This window comes from Saccopteryx bilineata, chromosome 9 (assembly GCF_036850765.1).
Source record: "Saccopteryx bilineata isolate mSacBil1 chromosome 9, mSacBil1_pri_phased_curated, whole genome shotgun sequence".
In the NCBI taxonomy this organism is placed as follows: domain Eukaryota; kingdom Metazoa; phylum Chordata; class Mammalia; order Chiroptera; family Emballonuridae; genus Saccopteryx; species Saccopteryx bilineata.
In genome coordinates, this window is record NC_089498.1 from 78228922 (window position 1) to 78247588 (window position 18667).

The 18667-nt window shown below is 45.0% G+C and overlaps 1 protein-coding gene across 1 annotated transcript in view; it reads left to right on the plus strand.

Annotated features, from left to right (window-relative positions):
* Nucleotides 1–18667, plus strand: part of LRMDA (leucine rich melanocyte differentiation associated) — a 1241357-nt gene that overhangs the window by 19166 nt on the left and 1203524 nt on the right. Inside the window, exon 6 of the mRNA XM_066244152.1 lies at nucleotides 7684–7784. Within this exon, the coding sequence (XP_066100249.1) occupies nucleotides 7684–7784 (101 nt within the window). The remainder of the gene's footprint in view (nucleotides 1–7683; nucleotides 7785–18667) is intronic.

Below are 18667 nucleotides of genomic sequence, written 5' to 3' on the forward strand. Positions count from 1 at the left end.
TACCCCACCCCCAATAACGGCTCAGATGGGGCCCTTGATGGGGAGACCCTAGTCTGACCCTACTAAGGCAGTGGAGCTCGGGGCATGGAGTTTAGGGGACATTATTCCTATTCCCGTGACCCTCTGCAAGGGTAGTGGGAATCCCCGGGTGGCACGGGTAAATTACACAGTCCCTCCATCCTGACGGGGCACAGGGCGCAGCGGGACACCTGTTGCGGCGCGCAGGGCAGGTGGGGAGGCTCACCTGCACGAGGGCGGGGCCAATGGTCCGCGCGGGGCTCCGCCGAGCCGAGGTCGCGCTGCTGGCCCGCGCCTCAGGCTTCCGCAGGGTCAGCTGACCGCTCAGTGCGGAACTAAAGCTCGGCGCGCGCTGCCTGCTGCTACCGCGTTCTGAGCTACAGGTTCTGTCTGTACTTGGGGTCCCGCGTCTGCCCGTCGCCATGGCGGAGCTTGTGGTCAGTGGAACGCAAGTAAGTCTGCCAGGCCAGCCCCGCCCCCGCTGGGCCACAGTCGGGCTGGGGAGGGAGCACTGGGGCAAGGGGCGCCCCGAGGTTAAACGGGGCTCCCTGCTCCACCTCAGGTCTGCAGGTGGGAAGCCTGCCCAGTGCCCAGGCCTGCCCTAGGTTGGTGAGAAGAGAGCCCATTTTGAGCCACGCACATCCCTTAGCTGCGAGGGGAAGGGAAGGGCCCCCTAGGTTGCTCTGGTCACCTCCACCTCCCTTTGCCCCTTAGTGCTCACTGACCAGGACCCGCTGGGTGGACTTCTCCAACAGGTAGAGTGGTCAGGGCCCACAGCCCGCGATACGTTTCCGGGCCCACAAAATATGTTTTCATTTCTTTAACAATCAGAAGAAACAAACTAACAAAAAACTCTGACCAAAGAAAACATTTTACTATAGTCGTCTTTATACCAATGCAGTTATAAAGTACAGACTTATCTTTTTTGGTATTTCTCTTTGCTGGGCTTTGCAGATGTTCTGTTTTCTATAATTTGAAGGCAAGACTCTCTACCAGCAAAAGAATTGTGACTGGCTTTATTGCAGTACTTGTTTTATTGTGGTGGCCTGGAATGCAACCTCTCATATCTCCTGTGTGTGCCTGTATACATTTTAGGTGTTTTTTTTCTTTTTTCTTTTAAGTGAGGAGGGAAGATAATGAGATAGACTCCTGCATCATGACCCCTGCTGGGATCCACAGGGCAACTTTGTCTAGGACTGATGCTGGAGTCAATCCAGCTGTCCTTAGTGCCTGAGGCTGACATTTCAGACCAACGCAGCTATCCTCAGCACAGGGGGCCATGATCAACAAAGAGAGCCACTGGCTGTGGGAGGGAGAGAGGGAGAGAGGGGGAGAGGGAGGGGAAAAGAAGCAGATGGTTGCTTCTCATGTGTGCTCTGACTGGAATTGAACCTGGGACATAAGCTGGGCCCATTCTCTATCCACTGGGCTACTGGTCAGGGCCTCCTTCTTTCTTCTTTCTTCTTCTTCTCCTTCTTCCTCCTCTCCCTCCTCTTCCCCCTCCCCTCCTCCTCCCCCTCTCCTTCTCCTCCTCCTCTTCTTCTTCCCCCTCTCCTTCTCCTCCTGCTCTTCCCCCTCTCCTTCTCCTCCTCCTCTTCTTCTTCTTCTTCTTCTTCTTCTTCTTCTTCTTCTTCTTCTTCTTCTTCTTCTTCTTCTTCTTCTTCTTCTTCTTCTTCTTCTTCTTCTTCTTCTTCTTCTTCTTCTTCTTCTTCTTCTTCTTCTTCTTCTTCTTCTTCTTCTTCTTCTTTCTTCTTCGACATAGGAGTTTAGAAAGGCAAAAGTGTCTGGGGCCCACGAAAGATAGTGAAGTCATGAGTGTCTCGGCAGGAATTAGGTTGAGGGTCCACTGCAGACTAGCCGTCATTTCTAACAATAGGCTCCAGTGCAGGTAGAAGGTTGTAGCCGTCCCATTCTCTTACCACCTGATTTCCTGAATAGATGCCTGTGGAAAATACCACTCTAGTTTCAACCCTGAGTGATAGATACCAGCTTCCCTTGCTTTCAGCCCTGTAGTGAAACCTCAGGTGTTTCTAGTCATTGTTGGAGGGATAGACTCAGCTACTCTGGGACCAGGTAACTTTTACTTGCTGCAAAAGTCAGGTCTTTCATTTTAACCTCTGATTAAGGCAGCCCTCCTACTTCCCACCCTTTCCTGTGCCCCCTAGAGAAATAGTTCTAAGGTTTGGATGCTCTCTCCTTGGATTGCCTAAGGCAGGTAGTGTCAGACACAATTAGATTTTGAGATTACTTTGGGCTAAAAGGAATATTTCCCCCTTCTTAGAGTTCAGAAGTGAGCAGGCCAGGAAGGTGCCAGCCTGGCAGAGAGGTTAAAAATGATGGCTCTTGTTTAGCTGGCAGGGAAAAGGGGCTTCTGGGAGTGCACGTGGCTGCCTAGAGGGAGATGCTGCAGGAGAGGGTCTGCCCTTCCCCTTAGACCTCAGGTCTCTGCAGTTCAGACCCAGCATTCACTGGGTGTAGCTTCTTCCAGCTTCCGGGAGGTCTTGGCAGTGGGCTGATAACTTTCCTGTGCCTGCTTTTCTCTTCCTTCATTTCCCAAACTTGTTTTTTCTCTACACTTCTTGCTTTTAGCCAACCCAGACAGCCCAAGGGCAATCACTGACCTGTGCTGAGGCTTTTTTTGAGCCCCTGGGGACTGTTTTGAACAGATGAGCCTGCCAGGAAGGAATTGGGAAATGGCCCTGGGGCATCAGTGTTCCCTGTCCTAAAACTTCCTAAAGACCTTAACCCTGAGTGGCAGTCCTGGGCTTATGGTCTTTTTAGCACTCTGGCCCTTGCAGTTTCTAGTGATAGCCAGAGATAACATGTCACATGGTACTTCTCAAACCTTCTTAAAGGGAGGAAAAACTTCCCGTGATCCCATAGTGTTAATATTGTTTTTATTACAATACAATATTGCTTAAGTATACAAATATAAAACCAGATATAACTTTCTAAACTCATTTTCAGAGTCCTATAAACTCCAAAGAATGGGATGGTTTAAGTATAAAGAAAAAAAATAACATCAATAAAGTTAAAATAATTTAATGTGATGGATGACATTGTTTAGCTGAAACTAGGCCATTACTTTGAACCCCACGTGGACTGACAGTGCCTTGTTTTCAGGAGTTCCTTAGGCCTCAATACCAAATGCTTGGAAAGGTAGCTCCCCTCCACTTTCTCTGTAAAATCTTGCATTCAACATGGGTCTGACTTCATTTGGCTTTCTCTTCACTCTAAGGCATCATTTACAGTTAGCACAAAGTTCTCAATTTTTTATTCCCACTAGCTTATGACAATTAAAATAGTGGCAGCAATACAATTGTAGACACAAATGCAAACTTGGAATTTGGGCATTGAAATGTTGTGGCCAAAAGACACCAGAATAACAAATCCCTTCCATAGGGATATTGGTCTAATTCAACTATTTATCCAGTGGCCAGTAGGTGCTGAACACAGCGCTGTGTTTTAAAGATGTTATCTCATTCCGCAATATAAGTAAAATGAATATAATATGTGACTCATGGGGCTGTTTTATGAGGATTGAGTAGGTAGTGGCCAGGTGCTAGGCATTTAGTAAATGTTGGTTGTTACATTTAACACCTTTGGAGGGAGTTAGTGTTTGACTAGTTTACAGTAGGAAACAGATTCCACAGGATTGTGGCCCATCCAGATAATACAGCTAGCACAGGAACTCAAATTCTTACCCAAGACTGTTTCTACTCTGATAGAGCTTCCAAGAGTGCAAATTTATTTTTATTTAAAAAATGTTTTATTTTTCAATTACAGTTGACATTCAGTATTATTTTATATTACTTTGAGATATACAGCATAGTGGTTAGACAATCACATAATTAGCAGAGATCCCTTGATAATTCAAATACCCACCTGGTACCTTACATAATTATTATAATATGATTGACTATATTCCCTGTGCTGAACTTTACATCCCTGTGACTATGTTGTAACTACCAATTTGTACTTCTTAGTCCCTTCATCTTTTTCACCCATCTTGCCAACCCCTTCCCCTCTGGCAACCCTCAGTTCTCTATCTCTGATGAGTCTGTTTCTATTTTGTTTGTTAGGTTCCACATATAGTGAAATCATATGGTATTTGTCTTTCTCTGACTTTTTTCACTTAGCATAAGTCTCATCCATGTTGTAGCAAATGCTGGAGGGAATGCAGATTGGTGAAGCCACTGTGGAAAGCAGTGTGGAGTTTCCTTAAAAAAGTAAAAATGAAATTGCCTTATGACCTAGCAGTTCCACTTCTGGGAATATATCTGAAGAAACCCAAAACATTAATTTGAAAAGATATATGTGCCACTATATTTATTGCAGTGTTATTTACAATAGCCATGATATGGAGGAAACACAAATGCCCATTAATATATGAATGGATAAAAAAGCTGTGGTATATAATATTACTTGTTCATGAGAAAGAATGAAATCTACCATTTGTGATGATATGGATAGAACAGTACTGCAAATTTCAAATCAAGGAGCCCTCACTCCTGGCTATGGACAGGTATCATGAAATCTTCTCTCAGTGTGACCATGGACAAACCCACCATCTCCAGAAATATCCTGGGAGCCAGAATGTCCCAACAGCAAAAGGACACCCTTGGTGTTCTGCACTTTGGTAATTTTCTACAATGCCTTAGAGGAGCTGGGTGCGTGTGTATGTGTGGGAATCCTGCCAAGACCACCTTGCTTTTTTCACCAGTATTCCTCTCTGTAGGGGTCTTTAACTTGATTTGTTTTCATTTCTCTGGTAATGGTGACCGTTTATACTGTCATTCACACATGGTGGAGGTCTTGGGGTATAGATTATATAAAGTAGGCAAGTTAAAAGTACAAAACTTGGTTCTAGGCTAAATCAAGCTAATTGACGTATGCAATGACCCCGTGTTAGATGCACTGTTTTGTGCCATTTAAAATTAATCTCTACATCCCTTTTCTTGTTTGCTGAAGAAACTAACAATTTTTGGTCTGGTTCTTCCAGCTTCTTTTATGTTAGGTGGTTGTGTCCTCCCAGAAGCTTCCTGACATCCTGAGAGGTAATTGCTTCTGTGGAGGGGCACTTCTCAAACAGGGCTGCTCTTAGCATTGATTGCAGTGGCTGCTGCTTTTAAGTCTATTCCAGTTGATTTGAACCCTTCAACATGGTTGGTTGGTTGGTTGGTTTAACCCTCATCTCTCAAAGCTCCAGTTTATCATGAGGGTGGTTCAGATATGCAAATGGCTTGTCAAGTTGTTTTTTTTATTGAAATTTGGAGACTTGGTCTTTGTCTTTGGAATGGGAACAAGTTGTGTTTTAAGTTTCCTTGGGATGTTGTGCTGTTAAGACCATGTAATAAAACAAGCTGATGAAAGTCTTGACAGACATGTTATGAATGATTTAAAAGCTTTATGGTGATAGCTCTGCTCAGTGTTGTTTCCTCCGAAGGGGAATCCTACTGGAAAAGGAAGGGAGCAGATATCTGCCTCTACTACTCGCATTTGACACTCTTTTGGGGCCTTCAACATGGTATCATGAGGTAGTTCTTGACCCTTCAGTCAGGAAGACTCAATCTGCAGCCAGAACATATGATAGAAGTGCCATTGGCCTTCACTGATCAAGAAAATCCACATGTGGGTGTTTGTAAGGACTCCGTGGTCCTCAGGCTGGAAGTCCTTATTCCTGGTGCAGGCCATGGTCCCTGGCAGGCTCTGGCACTAAAGAGCTGTATGACACTGGGCGGGCCTTTGGAGTTAGTTTTCCTGTATAAAACATGAGGGGCTTTGACAAACCAGGTCCCTACTAGATTTAGTCCTTGGTGTGTCTATGAGGCAAGAGCTCACTTTCTACATCTAAAGCTCAGCCTCTCTGCTGTATATATCAGAGGTCTTGAGTGATGATGATACATACAAGATGGTGGTGTGTGCCAGGGTGAAAGAGGTGGGTTTGTGGTGAAGCAGTGTGGGCCTGGGGGGGTCTATGTGAGCTTATAATACGGAACAGGCTGCTGATCGAGTGGACATCCTGAGGGAAATTGAAGTCCCTAGATTGATTGAGCTTTATATCCCTAGTCTGTCTTTGGTGTATGATTTCCATCTTGGCTTGGAAGCAGCAGTTAATTTATTATGCAAGGAGTTCTGAAGAAAGATGAGTCCCTTGTAGAAAGGGGAGAGCTTGCTAGATTGAACTTAGAGTCCTTTATTTCTTAGCCTGTATCTTCCTGAGTCAAAATTATTTTATTGGAGTCAGCTATTTTTCTGTCCCTTCTCCCTACTCTCTCTCCTCCAGGAATGAAGTTACTGAAGGACAATGAATACAGGATACTGTATTGTCAGCAGTTTGTCCCCACTGGGTAGGAGAGGTTGCAAGATGTTGTAGTAGTATCCTCAATGTTTCAGGTCATCTTAAGAAACATTGAGGATACTAGGGGGAAGTGGGAGATGTGTTAGGTTGAGCCACGTGAAAGTGCTGTTTTAGTAGTTCTAAAACGATTGAGTGTTAGTAATGTGTACGGTTAAACTTCATATCTGAGATGGGCACCATCTTCTTGTTTCCTATTAGAAATCATAACTTCCTTGGGAATTTCTTACTCATTCCAAGACATCCTTGTCTGTATGTGCAGAAGAATATGGATTTGGTGGTGGGGAGGATCAAGGCTATGGCTCTGTGATGGGCCTGAATTTTTACCTGGCAGTTCTGAGTGAAGTGCTTTAGGGAAATATCATGTGTTGTGACCCACTGGCTAACTCTGAGCCACGGGCTTGTTTTATGGGATTTGGAATGAGCTGCTAAACCTGTGCCATTTAACCTGTCCAGGGGGTGCTGTCTGTAAAAGGGGGTTTCAAATTCTGGGTGGTTGGAGCAGTGAGAAGGCCCTCTAATCTTGTCACAGAAGCTTTGGGGTCAAAATTTAGTTCAGCCTCTTAATATTTGAGCACAATCTATGTTAATAATAATATAGTTAAAATAATACCTAATGTAACAGGTCTGCAAGCAGAGCGATGTTGATTGCAGAGGCTCCTTGGAGGAGGGGGACTTGGAAGCCCTGGCCGGTAGACGTTGCCCTGTTGCTGTTGAATCAGCTTTGTTCCGAGTGAGGCGGACGTTTAATACACAGTGGGGCTAAGATGGGGTTGGCAGTCTGGGAAGGTTTTCTTGTCCAACCCTATTTGTTCGGCACCCTGCAGGTTGAATGCTGGTAAGTGCATCTGCTGTGTCTTTATGAGGTAATATGCATGACAGGGTATTTGGGAGAGGGGGCACAGTGGAGGAGGAGAGCCAGAGGGGCAGCTGTTGGAAAGGTCTCTGAACGAGAGGCTGATTGCCGCGATTATATCACCATGCTCTGACATTGGTTTTTTTTTGGACACCTGAATCCAGCCAATTTTAGTTCAATTTCTATTGTGTTGGGATTAGTCTTCATAATGCCAAGTGCACCAGGAAAGGGGGAGCTGTTGGCAGAGTTCCTGAAGCTCCCCAAACTGATCTGTTCAGAAAAACAGCCACAAATATGGCATTTGTGTGTGTGTGTGTGTGTGTGTGTGTGTGTGTGTGTGTGTAGCTTGCCTTTAAAATTGCGGAAGCAATCTTCGGATCAATGACTCAGGGCTGTGAGCAGCTGGGCGATTTCCGTTTGCCACATTGTTTCTGTTCCATTTAATTTCCAGGTGTCCTACATAGGCCAGGACTGCAGAGAAATTCCAGAGCACCTCGGCAGGGACTGTGGACATTTCGCAAAGAGGCTCGATCTGAGCTTTAACCTTCTGAGGTATGTAACCTTCATAAGATGCAGACCAGGCCTGGGAGACACAGTTCCCTTGGTAACAGATTGTAGGTAAAAGTCACCCATTCTACCTCTGCACAGGGTGCAGGGGTCTGAGACATGTGGACTCGCACCCCCTAGGTTTGACTCTACTTTGATTCTCTTGGCGAGCTTCGTCGTGCCCCTGAAGAAGCAGTGAACATGAACATTATCTCACCTGAGTTCCTAGGAGACTTTCCCTTTGTTCTTTTTCTTTCTCACTGATACTCATGCAGACAAGTTGGAATCTTCTTGGAGGAGACATGAGATGGAATCAGCAAGAGTGTTATGGGGGTGTTTGCAAATATTCTTCTGGACACCCTTATTTCCCAGTTTTGCCAAGTCTCAGATAGGATGTATGTGTATTTTCTTTATTTGCCTTTTTATGAATTGGAACCTTAAATACTTGTGATGATGATTTCTCCCAGATGGTATTTCAAAGTAATTTAAACACAATTGGCATGGATTGGGTGGGAAAGAAAACTTGAATAACTGTTCCAATCTTGGCAAAAGGTAAGTGTGATTTTCTATATTATTCCAATGGAGAAAACACGCAGTTATTTAATTTCTCGCTAAAAGGTTTTGAATTGCAACTGGGTTGGGGGCAGGAAGTAGGAGATATTTGGAAAGAGGGTTATCAGTGGGGTATCAATGAGCAGGATCAGACTGGTGTTTTTTCCTGGGCAGCTGGTCCCATGCAGGGCTTCCTCCCTGAGTGCCCTCTTGAGAACCGTGCTGTCCTCTGAATGGAGCCAACCGTCTTGGGTGAAAGGAGAGATGAGGAGCCCAAACCCCACCCCAAGGCTCAGGTACTTTTCTCTCTCCATGCCTTGGAGTCTTTCTCTCCCAGCTTCTGAGCCAGAGCACTGGGAATTATGAATTTGAGAGAAGATGGACAAAACTCAGGGCATTAAGGCACCAGTGGGTGGAGGGGACTTTTAATTTTAAGCTGAGCCAGTAGAGCTTTTCTGGACGGTGCTCAGGAGCACATGGCTGTGCTGAGTGAGATGCCTCATCTCCAGGAAAGGGGCATCTGGAGGGTTATATCACGAGTGGGTGTTGTTTGTGTTCTGCCCTGGCCCCCCAAAGGGTTCATATGCTTCTGGGGAGATGAGGAATCTGAAAAGTTGCAAAGTAATGCATAGTGATGAGAGGATGCCAAGCAAACAATGCTGACTCTTGTGAAATTAAGGATGGTTTTTGGTTCTAATGTCCAAGGAAAGGATGGAGTATGCAGCCTGGATTGGACCATGCCTTAGACACGTGCGGCCCTGAAATAGCTCTCCAGCATGGACTTAGGCAAATGGTTCTTTAGCCAGGGCATTGGAAAGAGTCCTTCCTGTGTGACTCTGGGGCGCAGGCTGAGGCTGCCTTGCTGGTGAGAGCCCGGATGTGGGTTTGAGGAGGCTGGGCCCCAGGCGGGAGAGTGTCATGGGACTAGCTGTCAGGTCTGAGGAAACAGAGACAGCTTTGTCACACACAGGGGCCCTGTCTTCCTTTGGCAGAGAAGGGGCTGGACCCTGGGAAGGGTGATATGTGTATGTGTGGTGAGCAGGATTGGTAGTGAGAAGGGGCTCTTGGCTCTGAGGGGCTGGATCTAGAATTATTTAGCAGAGGAAATGATGGGTCCTACAGACAGGATAATTTAGGGATAGGAAGGCAGTAAAATGGATTTAGAGGGAGAGGAGTTATGGTTTTTATTGTTATCTTTTTTTAGAGGAGAGATATTCCCACAGTGTTGAGTTTGAGGAGCTATCACACTTGCTCAGAAGCCTATTCTTGTCAGTGTTGTGGTCAGTGTGTGATCTGCATGCTGGGTTCTGGCTGGATTGGGGCAGAGATGAGCAAAGTAAGAGTGAGGTTGAAGGTTCGGGAAGGGTTTACATTAGAACTTGGTTAAACTGGAGGGAGTTACAGGCCGGAATGGAGAAAAGCAGTCCTGACTTGACATGGGTTTGATGGGACGGGTCATCTTTGACCATCTTGTTACCTAACTGGGGAGGGAGGGCAGGCGGCACTGTTCTCCTGGGTGTCAGAGGGAGATGTGCCCGTATTCAGGCACTGGTGTCTGTCTTTGCTGGATCAAATTAAAGATGTTTTAAATGCTTAGCTAAACCTTCTTTTTAAAAAGGTGGAGGAGGAGAGAGGATATGGGGAAGGGAAGAGAAGGAAGATTGTAAATTTACCTTCCAAATAAGTGGGTAGGTAACAGATGACCCAAGCCCACCAGGCTGCAGGGATCGTCCTATTCAAATGAAATGTTGTGAATTCCTTTCCCACTTGCAGTGTTTCTCCTTAGCCCCCTCCCCCCACTTGCTGTTTCCATGGGACTTGGGGGAACCCATCTCCTGGTCAGTTTGCTCTGCACCCAGACTTACCATAGCTCCCTCTCTAACCAGGTCTCTGCTCTGTTGTCTGCGGTTCTCCCTCTTGGCACTTGTCTGGCCCACTTGGACACTCCCTGCATTTCTCCAAAGCCCAACATACTATTACTATGTATTACAGACTTTTCCGATGCTGGAGGAGCAGTGGGGAGGCGTGTAGTGGTAACTGTAGCACACAGCAGCAGACGAGTTGGGATAGCATTGTTCCTGGAAATCTTTTGGGTTCTCTCTGGCTATGCCTCTTATTAAGGTCAGGCTTTCTACATGTGACCAGGTACCTCTCTCTCCCAGCCCCTTTCTCTCCTTTTCATGTCACTTACCCTCTTCCCAGAGCTGTTCTCAAACACAAAATCCTTCTCACTTCCCTAAATATAGAAAAAATTACCCCTCCCCCTTTTAGAACATCTCTGCACGATTCCTCTCTACATCCAAAGAGTCCTGTCAGGGTATCACCGTAAACAGAGGAATGCCCCGATACAAATTTTGCTAGTCCTGTGGATTGTAAAGTCAGCTGCAGTTCATTTGTATTTTAGACCACAGCTTGAGTTTAGGCAAGGAGTTTTATTTATTTGCTTTTTGAATAGTTAATATATGCACATGGCACAGCTTCAAATAGTGAAAAGAAAGTCTCCTTTGCACTTATGTCCTTTACCCCCCCAGTTCTCCTCTGCACTACACACTCTTCTTAGTCTTCCAGAGATCTCCTGCGCATGTGTGAACATGCGAACTTCCTCTTATGTGGTCTCATTTGTATTAGAGTTGCCAAGATTTAGTTATAAGGATGGTACCAGGCTTCAGTTAACCACTCATGTTAGGAACATCCTTCTCCATGGTCTTACCATTAATTCACAGCCATATACCATCATTATTATTGATCTCACTTATGAAAGTGATGATTCTGCTGATTTCCCCCCATGACCACCTGTTCATGCTGGAGGGAAGGGTGGTTATGGATTTATAAGCTCTGAACTATTAAGTCACCATATATTATTTTCTTTCCATTACGCTTCAGTCTTCTCTCTGCATTAACTTTCATGAGTTCTTCTCCTCATCTTTTGAATTTTCCAGTATTAAACTGGTTACAGCTCTATGTATAAGCTCATAGGAATTCAGGCTGTATTGTTTCTATGCCTGTGTCCCAGGGAATGGAAGTCCCTGGAACTAGTGTGTGCCCTGTCAGGTTGGAGGTCTGAAAGGGAAGCAGCAAAATAGGTCCGACTAAAATTTCTGGCTTCTTTTTTTTTTGTATTTTTCTGAAGCTGGAAACGGGGAGAGACAGTCAGACAGACTCCCGAATGCGCCCGACTGGGATCCACCCAGCACGCCCACCAGGGGCGACGCTCTGCCCACCAGGGGGCGATGCTCTGCCCCTCTGGGGCGTCGCTCTGCCGCGACCAGAGCCACTCTAGCGCCTGGGGCAGAGGCCAAGGAGCCATCCCCAGCGCCCGGGCCATCTTTGCTCCAATGGAGCCTTGGCTGCGGGAGGGAAGAGAGAGACAGAGAGGAAGGAGAGGGGGTGGAGAAGCAAATGGGCGCTTCTCCTATGTGCCCTGGCCGGGAATCGAACCTGGGTCCCCTGCACGCCAGGCCGACGCTCTACCGCTGAGCCAACCGGCCAGGGCCCTGGCTTCTTTAAAATACTCAAACAGTCCTCTTTTTCACCCTTTTATCCAAGATCTCATTCTTCCTGGACATGATTCCTTGGGGGCAGGAACCTGTTATCTACCCTAGCAGGTAGATAGAGGGTTCAGGAAGCTAATCAGGTAACAGCTGACAGGAGTAGTGTTGCCCCTTGAACTTGAATGCATTAATGGTCATGAGTCCAATGTCTACAGCTGCATGAAAATGTACCTTAGGTTTTATTTTTTGAAGATTTTTTTCTTATAATAAAAGTAATAACCAATATACAATAGAAATCTTGGAGAACTCAAAGAAGTATGAAAAAGACTTCTCAAATCACTGATAATCTTACAACTGAGAAATCCCCATTGTTAACACTTTATTGTCTTTATTAATGTCAAAAATCTTAAAAATGGTGCTCTTCCTTACATTGTATTAGAAATATTATTCCATCTCAATAAATATTGCATTATAGTTTTAATGGTTTCTTATTTCTTTGTGTTGGACATTTAGATTGTTCCCAGATTTTTATTGTTATAAATATTATAAATATCCTTGTAATACTGATTGATGAATGTGTCTCTGATGAGTTGCTTGGGACATTTTCCTAGAGACAGAATTTTCAAAGGCTTCAATACGATGTCAGATTGCCCTCAGGAGAGGTTATACCAATTTCTGCTGCCAAGAATATTTGAATGTCCCTAGTCCCAAGTTCTTCCTTGAGCTTGTTTTGTGGTGTTGATATTTTACTTTCACTTTGCTGATCAATAAAGAGATCTTAAGTTTTAGCCAGTTCTGTTTCCTTGATCTGCTCAAGTCAAAGAAAGCTTGTTAATGAATTGTTTAGCTTCAGTCTTGCTTCTCCCCTGACTGGGAAATGGCAGAGTTCTCCCTGGTGGCCTTGTTCCTCTCTTCCAAGGGCCCTGGATGGCTTGAGTGGGTTGCCTGATGAGCTTGTTGAACACAGCGCAGAGCAGGGCTCCCAAGGCAAACAGTAATAAATATGCCTGTGTCAATCTGGCAATGCAATCAAGAGGATTTAATTGATCTATAACAACAGGAAGCTTTCATTTTAAAATTATTTGTAGTCACGTCTTATTTCACATCACTCTGATAAATACACTGAATTGCTTAGGTGAAATTTCTTAGATGGGCGCTAACCTGCAGCTTCCCTGACTTTGACCAGGATGGAAGTGAGGGACTGGGGAGTGTGGGCGCCTCTAGGAAGGAAATGGAGGCTGTGTCCTCTCCCCCAGGCAGTGAGGCAGACGTGGTGCACTGTCAAAGCTTCTAGGACAGACACACCAACCTTTCTATTTGTTATGGACTGTGTATAAAACTTGGCCTGTTAACTTGCTGCTCAGCTGTGAAAATGGGCAGTGTAGGTAAAGGGACCAAGGCTTTGGGGTTAGAGCATCCTGGCTTGAAATCCTGCTTATGTCATTCACCAGTAATTTAACTGGCCTTAAGCTAATTGCAGAAGTGTTGAGTGTAAGGTGCCTAAGAGGTTCCCTGCCCTATAATAGGTCTTCAATAAGCATAGCTATTATTATAGCTTAAACATGGGGCTAGTGAGGCAAAAAACCTGGGCTTGATCCTCCACAGGGATCATCTCTCTGGAGGTCATACTGGGATTTCTCACCTTCAGCACGTGGTATGTTTCCATACCACAGCACCCTTGCTGTGACCAATGTACAGGAACTCAAAGAGCTGGTGCACAGTTTGCCTCTCTCTTTTCTACCTATACTGATCATCAGTTTTAGGTTCTGATATAAATGAGCAGAACCTCTTGCTGATTTATGTTGGACATAGATTGTTAAAATGATAAGTCTGTGTTATGACTTTAGGATATTTGTTAACGCAGCATAACTTACCCATACTAACTGATACAAATATCTTAGTTTTCTACATGTCTCTGACTTTCCACAGGCTAAACCCAGTCACCTCATACATACTTTACATCCCTACCAGCTAGGAGCATACATATGTTTATGTTACACTGAGAATGGGTGAGAGAATATTTCTCACCCAGACTCTTAAAGGAGAACAGCTTAAAGGGCATGTTCTGTTGACACTGGGTATTTATCAACTCCTTTCTTTGTGGTTAGGAGCCTTTGTTTCAAGACCCAAGTGCAGTGGTCTCACTTGGGGCACATGGGGATGTTGAGGTGGCAACAGAACCTATTGCAGTAAGTGATGAGAGAGGAAGAGATGATGGTAGAAAAGATGGGCTTTAGAAAGATAAACTGTTTTAGTGAATTTTCAGAATAGTTCTAGGGTTTCGGTAAATTCCAAGGAGGCAAGGGTTTATGTATTTTGGAAACCATGGCTTCTGTAGGCTGGGCAATGTTGCAAAAATGTTTTTTTGTTCCAAGAATATCATTGGCAATTCTAGTGTCTCCAGCTACTAACAGAACACACAATGAAAAGGTGATGTGGAAAATGACTTGGTCGGTAATATTTAATATCTCAGCAGCAGCCCTTTGATTTCCTGTACCTACATACTTTCTGTAGTGACTTCCATGACAAACTACCAGAAGCAGTTTGAGGGAGGGGAGGAGGGGCGATGATAAGGGAGCAGGTTGATGTGACTCCCGCCTTCCTCCCGGAGTGCCCTGCTTTCCTGGGTTCCCGCCTTTTGGCCAGAAGAAAATGGGTATTGAGCCCCTGTGGGTAAGACTGAGCTGGGGAAGTGGTGGACAATGGGAGAGAGTTGTCCAAGCGGCTAAGATGAAGTGCGGCTTTCTCACAGGTGACAGATCCTATACCTTACAGTGTGATTTAAAAGGTGCTTTCATAAACATTGTCTCCATATTTCCAAGTGTCTCCCACTAGGGTAAGAAATTCCTAGACTTCTTCATAATGCCTTTTATTTCCCTTTGCACTGATTTTACTCTCCCAGAATCTTGGGCCTCACTGTTTCATCTTCTCCCTCTGCCCTGCTCTCCATCCTGAAGACATCATTGTGCCTGTGGATGATGCCCTCTGTGTTATCAGGGTGGCTGTTGGAAACACTGGTAATTTGGGGGAGGAGGGAAGGCTAGTAAGCTTAACCCTTTCAGTCTTTCTATTCACCGGCCCTCCGGATTCTCAACCATGAAGTTCAGTCACAATGATGGGAACACAGATTCTACTCTTCCCATCACTGAGTGGGTGAGGCTGGGGTTATAAATGTCTTGCAGGCCATAGGACAACCTGGACAAGTAAGAATTTTCCCTTCTCCATGCCGGCTGCCCTCTGTTGAGAAAGACCTCTGAGTTCTGAGATAGCTTGCAGAGGGGCTATTGATGAGCTTTGCAATAAAGCAGCCTGTGGATAAGGACCTTTAATAAAGGTGATTGGCTCTGTTCTCCAAGGAAGTCCGGGGGCACAGGATCAAACAAGTGGCATCAGTCATGTTTGTCTTGTTAATATATAACTAGAGTTAGGGAGCACTTACTATGTGCCAAGGCTGGGCAGAACACTTACCATGTGTTACTTCCTTCAGTCCTCCCAACAACATTTTGACAATGGGACTATTACTCTCACATTTTACAGATGAAGTAACTGAGGCCCAAGTAGTTGCTTCAGAAATTTGCCCTGGACTACTCTGATGGTTAAATGGGAGAGCTGGGATTAAATGGGCCCTGTGGTCTGACTTCAGTTTTACTTCAAACTGATTCTCAAAGTAGAAATCATTGCTTTCTCCCTGTGAGAAAGATGGACGGCCATTTCTAAGCCTCTATTTCCACAGCCTGTGGAAGTCACTGTATCAGGATCACTGTGGATCCTGCAGCTCCAAATTGGAGGCCTTGGAGTTCTGTTGCATTTCCTCCTCTCTTTTATGTCTCTAAAACCTTGATTTGGAAAGTTTGGGCTGGCAGGACCTTGTGAGATCTGGGCGGGCTTGGAGGTGAGTGTTCACAGAGAACTCCTCCTCTTCTATCCTCTTGGGCTATGAGGCATAGCTCAGATGAAGGTCACTGTCATGGGAGAAATGGCTCAGCAATGCCGTGGCCAGACTGCTTGCTGTCCCAGCCTTGAGACAGGGAAGAGCGTAGGACTGGGATGTGGAGGACCCAGGTTTGAGACCCCCGAGGTCTCTCGGGTTCATCTGGTTTGAGCAAAAAGCTCACCAGCTTGGACCCAAGGTCTCTGGCTCAAGCAAGGGGTTACTCGGTCTGCTGAAGGCTCACGGTCAAGGCACATATGAGAAAGCAATCAATGAACAACTAAGGTGTCACAACAAAAAAACTGATGATTGATGCTTCTCATCTCTCTCCATTCCTGTCTGTCTGTCCTTATCTATCCCTCTCTCTGACTCTCTCTGTCCTTGTAAAAAAAAAAAAAAAAGAAGTGGGGTGAGTGTGTTCGTACTTGCACATGTACTCACTTGCATGCACACACCCACCATCTGAAAAGCCTTTTTCCTCTTGTCTCCACGGGGACTGCAATGTTGGTGATTTCAGCTGTTCCTGCTCCTTTAGGATGAAAAGGGAACGATTATGCTTTTAGCTGGTGTCTGTGTTTAATTGCAGGATATAATAACTACAAATTCTCCATGGCCTAGACTTTTCTTAATAAAAGGTCTTTTCTATCCCAGCTGCTTTCTTTTCCCCTTTGCACCCCCATCCCCATCACTGACACAACACAAGGTCACTTAGGGTTTTAAATGATGGAGAGCCATACACATATGTTCATGTTTCGTTTAGAGTGTATATTAAAAAAAGACACCTCCTTCTCCAGACCCATCATTATGGAGATCAGCTACGTGCCCCTCACCTTTGCACCACCTCCCCTTCACTCCTCTCTGAGTTTATACAGAACCCAATTTTTCAGTCTCCTGGGTGTCTGCTTTTTCTCTGGTTCTGAAGAAATAAGAGACGGGTAGAGCAGGAGGACCAACAAAAGAGGTTTAAAAAAATCTCCAAACCTTTCTTGAGATAAAGCAAGACTTATTAAAAACAATTGAAGGGGGGCAGAAGAAGGGGGTGCTAGCCCCCGCGCGGGCACGTTTTCTGCGGCTGGAGGAGTGTTTTAAGAGAATGCACCATTGTTAAAACTTTTTTCCGTGATGGATTTATTTTTAAGGTAGAGAAATATTTTCCCCATAATTGGGTAACTCTTAATAGTAGCAATTGCATATTTATTAGTGTGAGGGGCTGTTATTAATGTAACTGTCAGGTCCAAACACATTTCTGCATTAAATCCATTTAGTATGTGCATTATTCGGGCTGGAATGTCACCGGGACATCAAAGCCCCGTAGGCATGGAGAGCTCAGTGCCCTGCTGTGGCTGCCGAACAGCCCTTGATCAATAAATGTAACATGTTAATGCAGAGCAAATAGAATAAAAGATTTCTTTGACAAGACATGAAAAATCACCTTGTGGCAGCTGGCATATGATGCCGTTTCTGGGGAGACACTAGCAAAGTTGATCTGACAAGTAAAGAGGAGAGATGATGGTTGTAAGGTGCTTTTGTTTCAAACTTCTTTCTTGACCTGTCAGGTTTTGAAGGCGCCTCAATGGCTCTTTTTTGTCATGTGAAAATTGTAGTCTTAGGTAGTTATGAAGCAGTTATCTCTTCTCAAATTGTGAATGCTGCTGTTTAATTGATTCACTTAGCATTTGAAACTGTCACGCATTAATAATTGCAAAATCCTGTAGATACTGTGCTAGTGTCATACTTAAATGTGTAGTTATCAGAAAATTAATATCCTTAATGAACCAGTGCTTTCAAACTAACATTGCATGAAATCTCTTTTGCCCTTTCATTTGCTGAAGCCACATCCGCCAGTTTGCCGAGAATCACCTCTCGACAGTTTGCTTTCTTGATGCCCGACAAATGCCAGCTTTGCTGTGGGTACATCGTGTGCTCAATGACAATAAATATAGTAATTATACTGGAGTTAGTAATTAACATAATTGTAGTCAATTACGACAAATACAGTGCAGAGCTAAATAAATGAGAGGGGAGAAATTAGCAAGCTAATTGATTTATCTGTACTTGGCTTTCTATTGTAGCTGGCAGGGCTGCTTTTCCTCTGGTGGGGGAGGGAGGCGGAGGAAAAGCCCCACAAGGATTGTTTACAAATAACTGATTTTGTTTTGAAGTTGCTTTGTCTTTTGAGTTACTATGCATCACCCCGGACTCTGCTTACCGGGAGAAAAAAAAGGAAAGAAATTTAAATGCCAAGGGAACATTTTGTTAATTTAGCTACATCAAGCTGAATGCAGTGGCAAAGAAAAGCAGAATTTACTGTAGCTTTTGCTAAGGCTTGAGGAGTTATATTTTTTCTTCTCAGCCATTGCTCTGGTAAAAGAAAGTTTTGTTTGTGTGTGTGTGTGTGTGTTCATGTTCATTCATTCTAAGTCTCCATCTGCAAGGGGGTGCTTTGCTGAATAGTACATTTGGGGGTTATATGTGTACGCTAATCTGCTCAATTCTATGCCGCTGGCTTGGTGTAAAAAGTGGGCATTTTTTACTTCATTCAGCCCCACTTGGTCTTGTTATGCCTTCTTCCCTGGGCACCCAAGGAGAAGATGGAGGAAAGGAGCAGCATTGTTGTTGGAGGGCAGGGCGGGGTGCCAGCGAGGACCGCCGTCCACTTTCCTTTCATTGCCACGCTCCAGGGCTACCCAAGGGTCCTGGCTGTCACACTCCTGAGGCTGCCTGGAAAGTTTTTGTTGGGTTCTCAGTGTTCATTTGTTTTGAGCTGGTTTATTCTGCGCTGCCTGGAGCTCTGGTTAATGATGTTTATTGTACGTCTGTTTTTTGTTCACCCCTTTCAGTGTGACTGCTGTTCATGCTGCTGGGAGGATGTGTGTGTGTGTGGAGGGTTGGGGACCACCACAGTCCCATTTTTT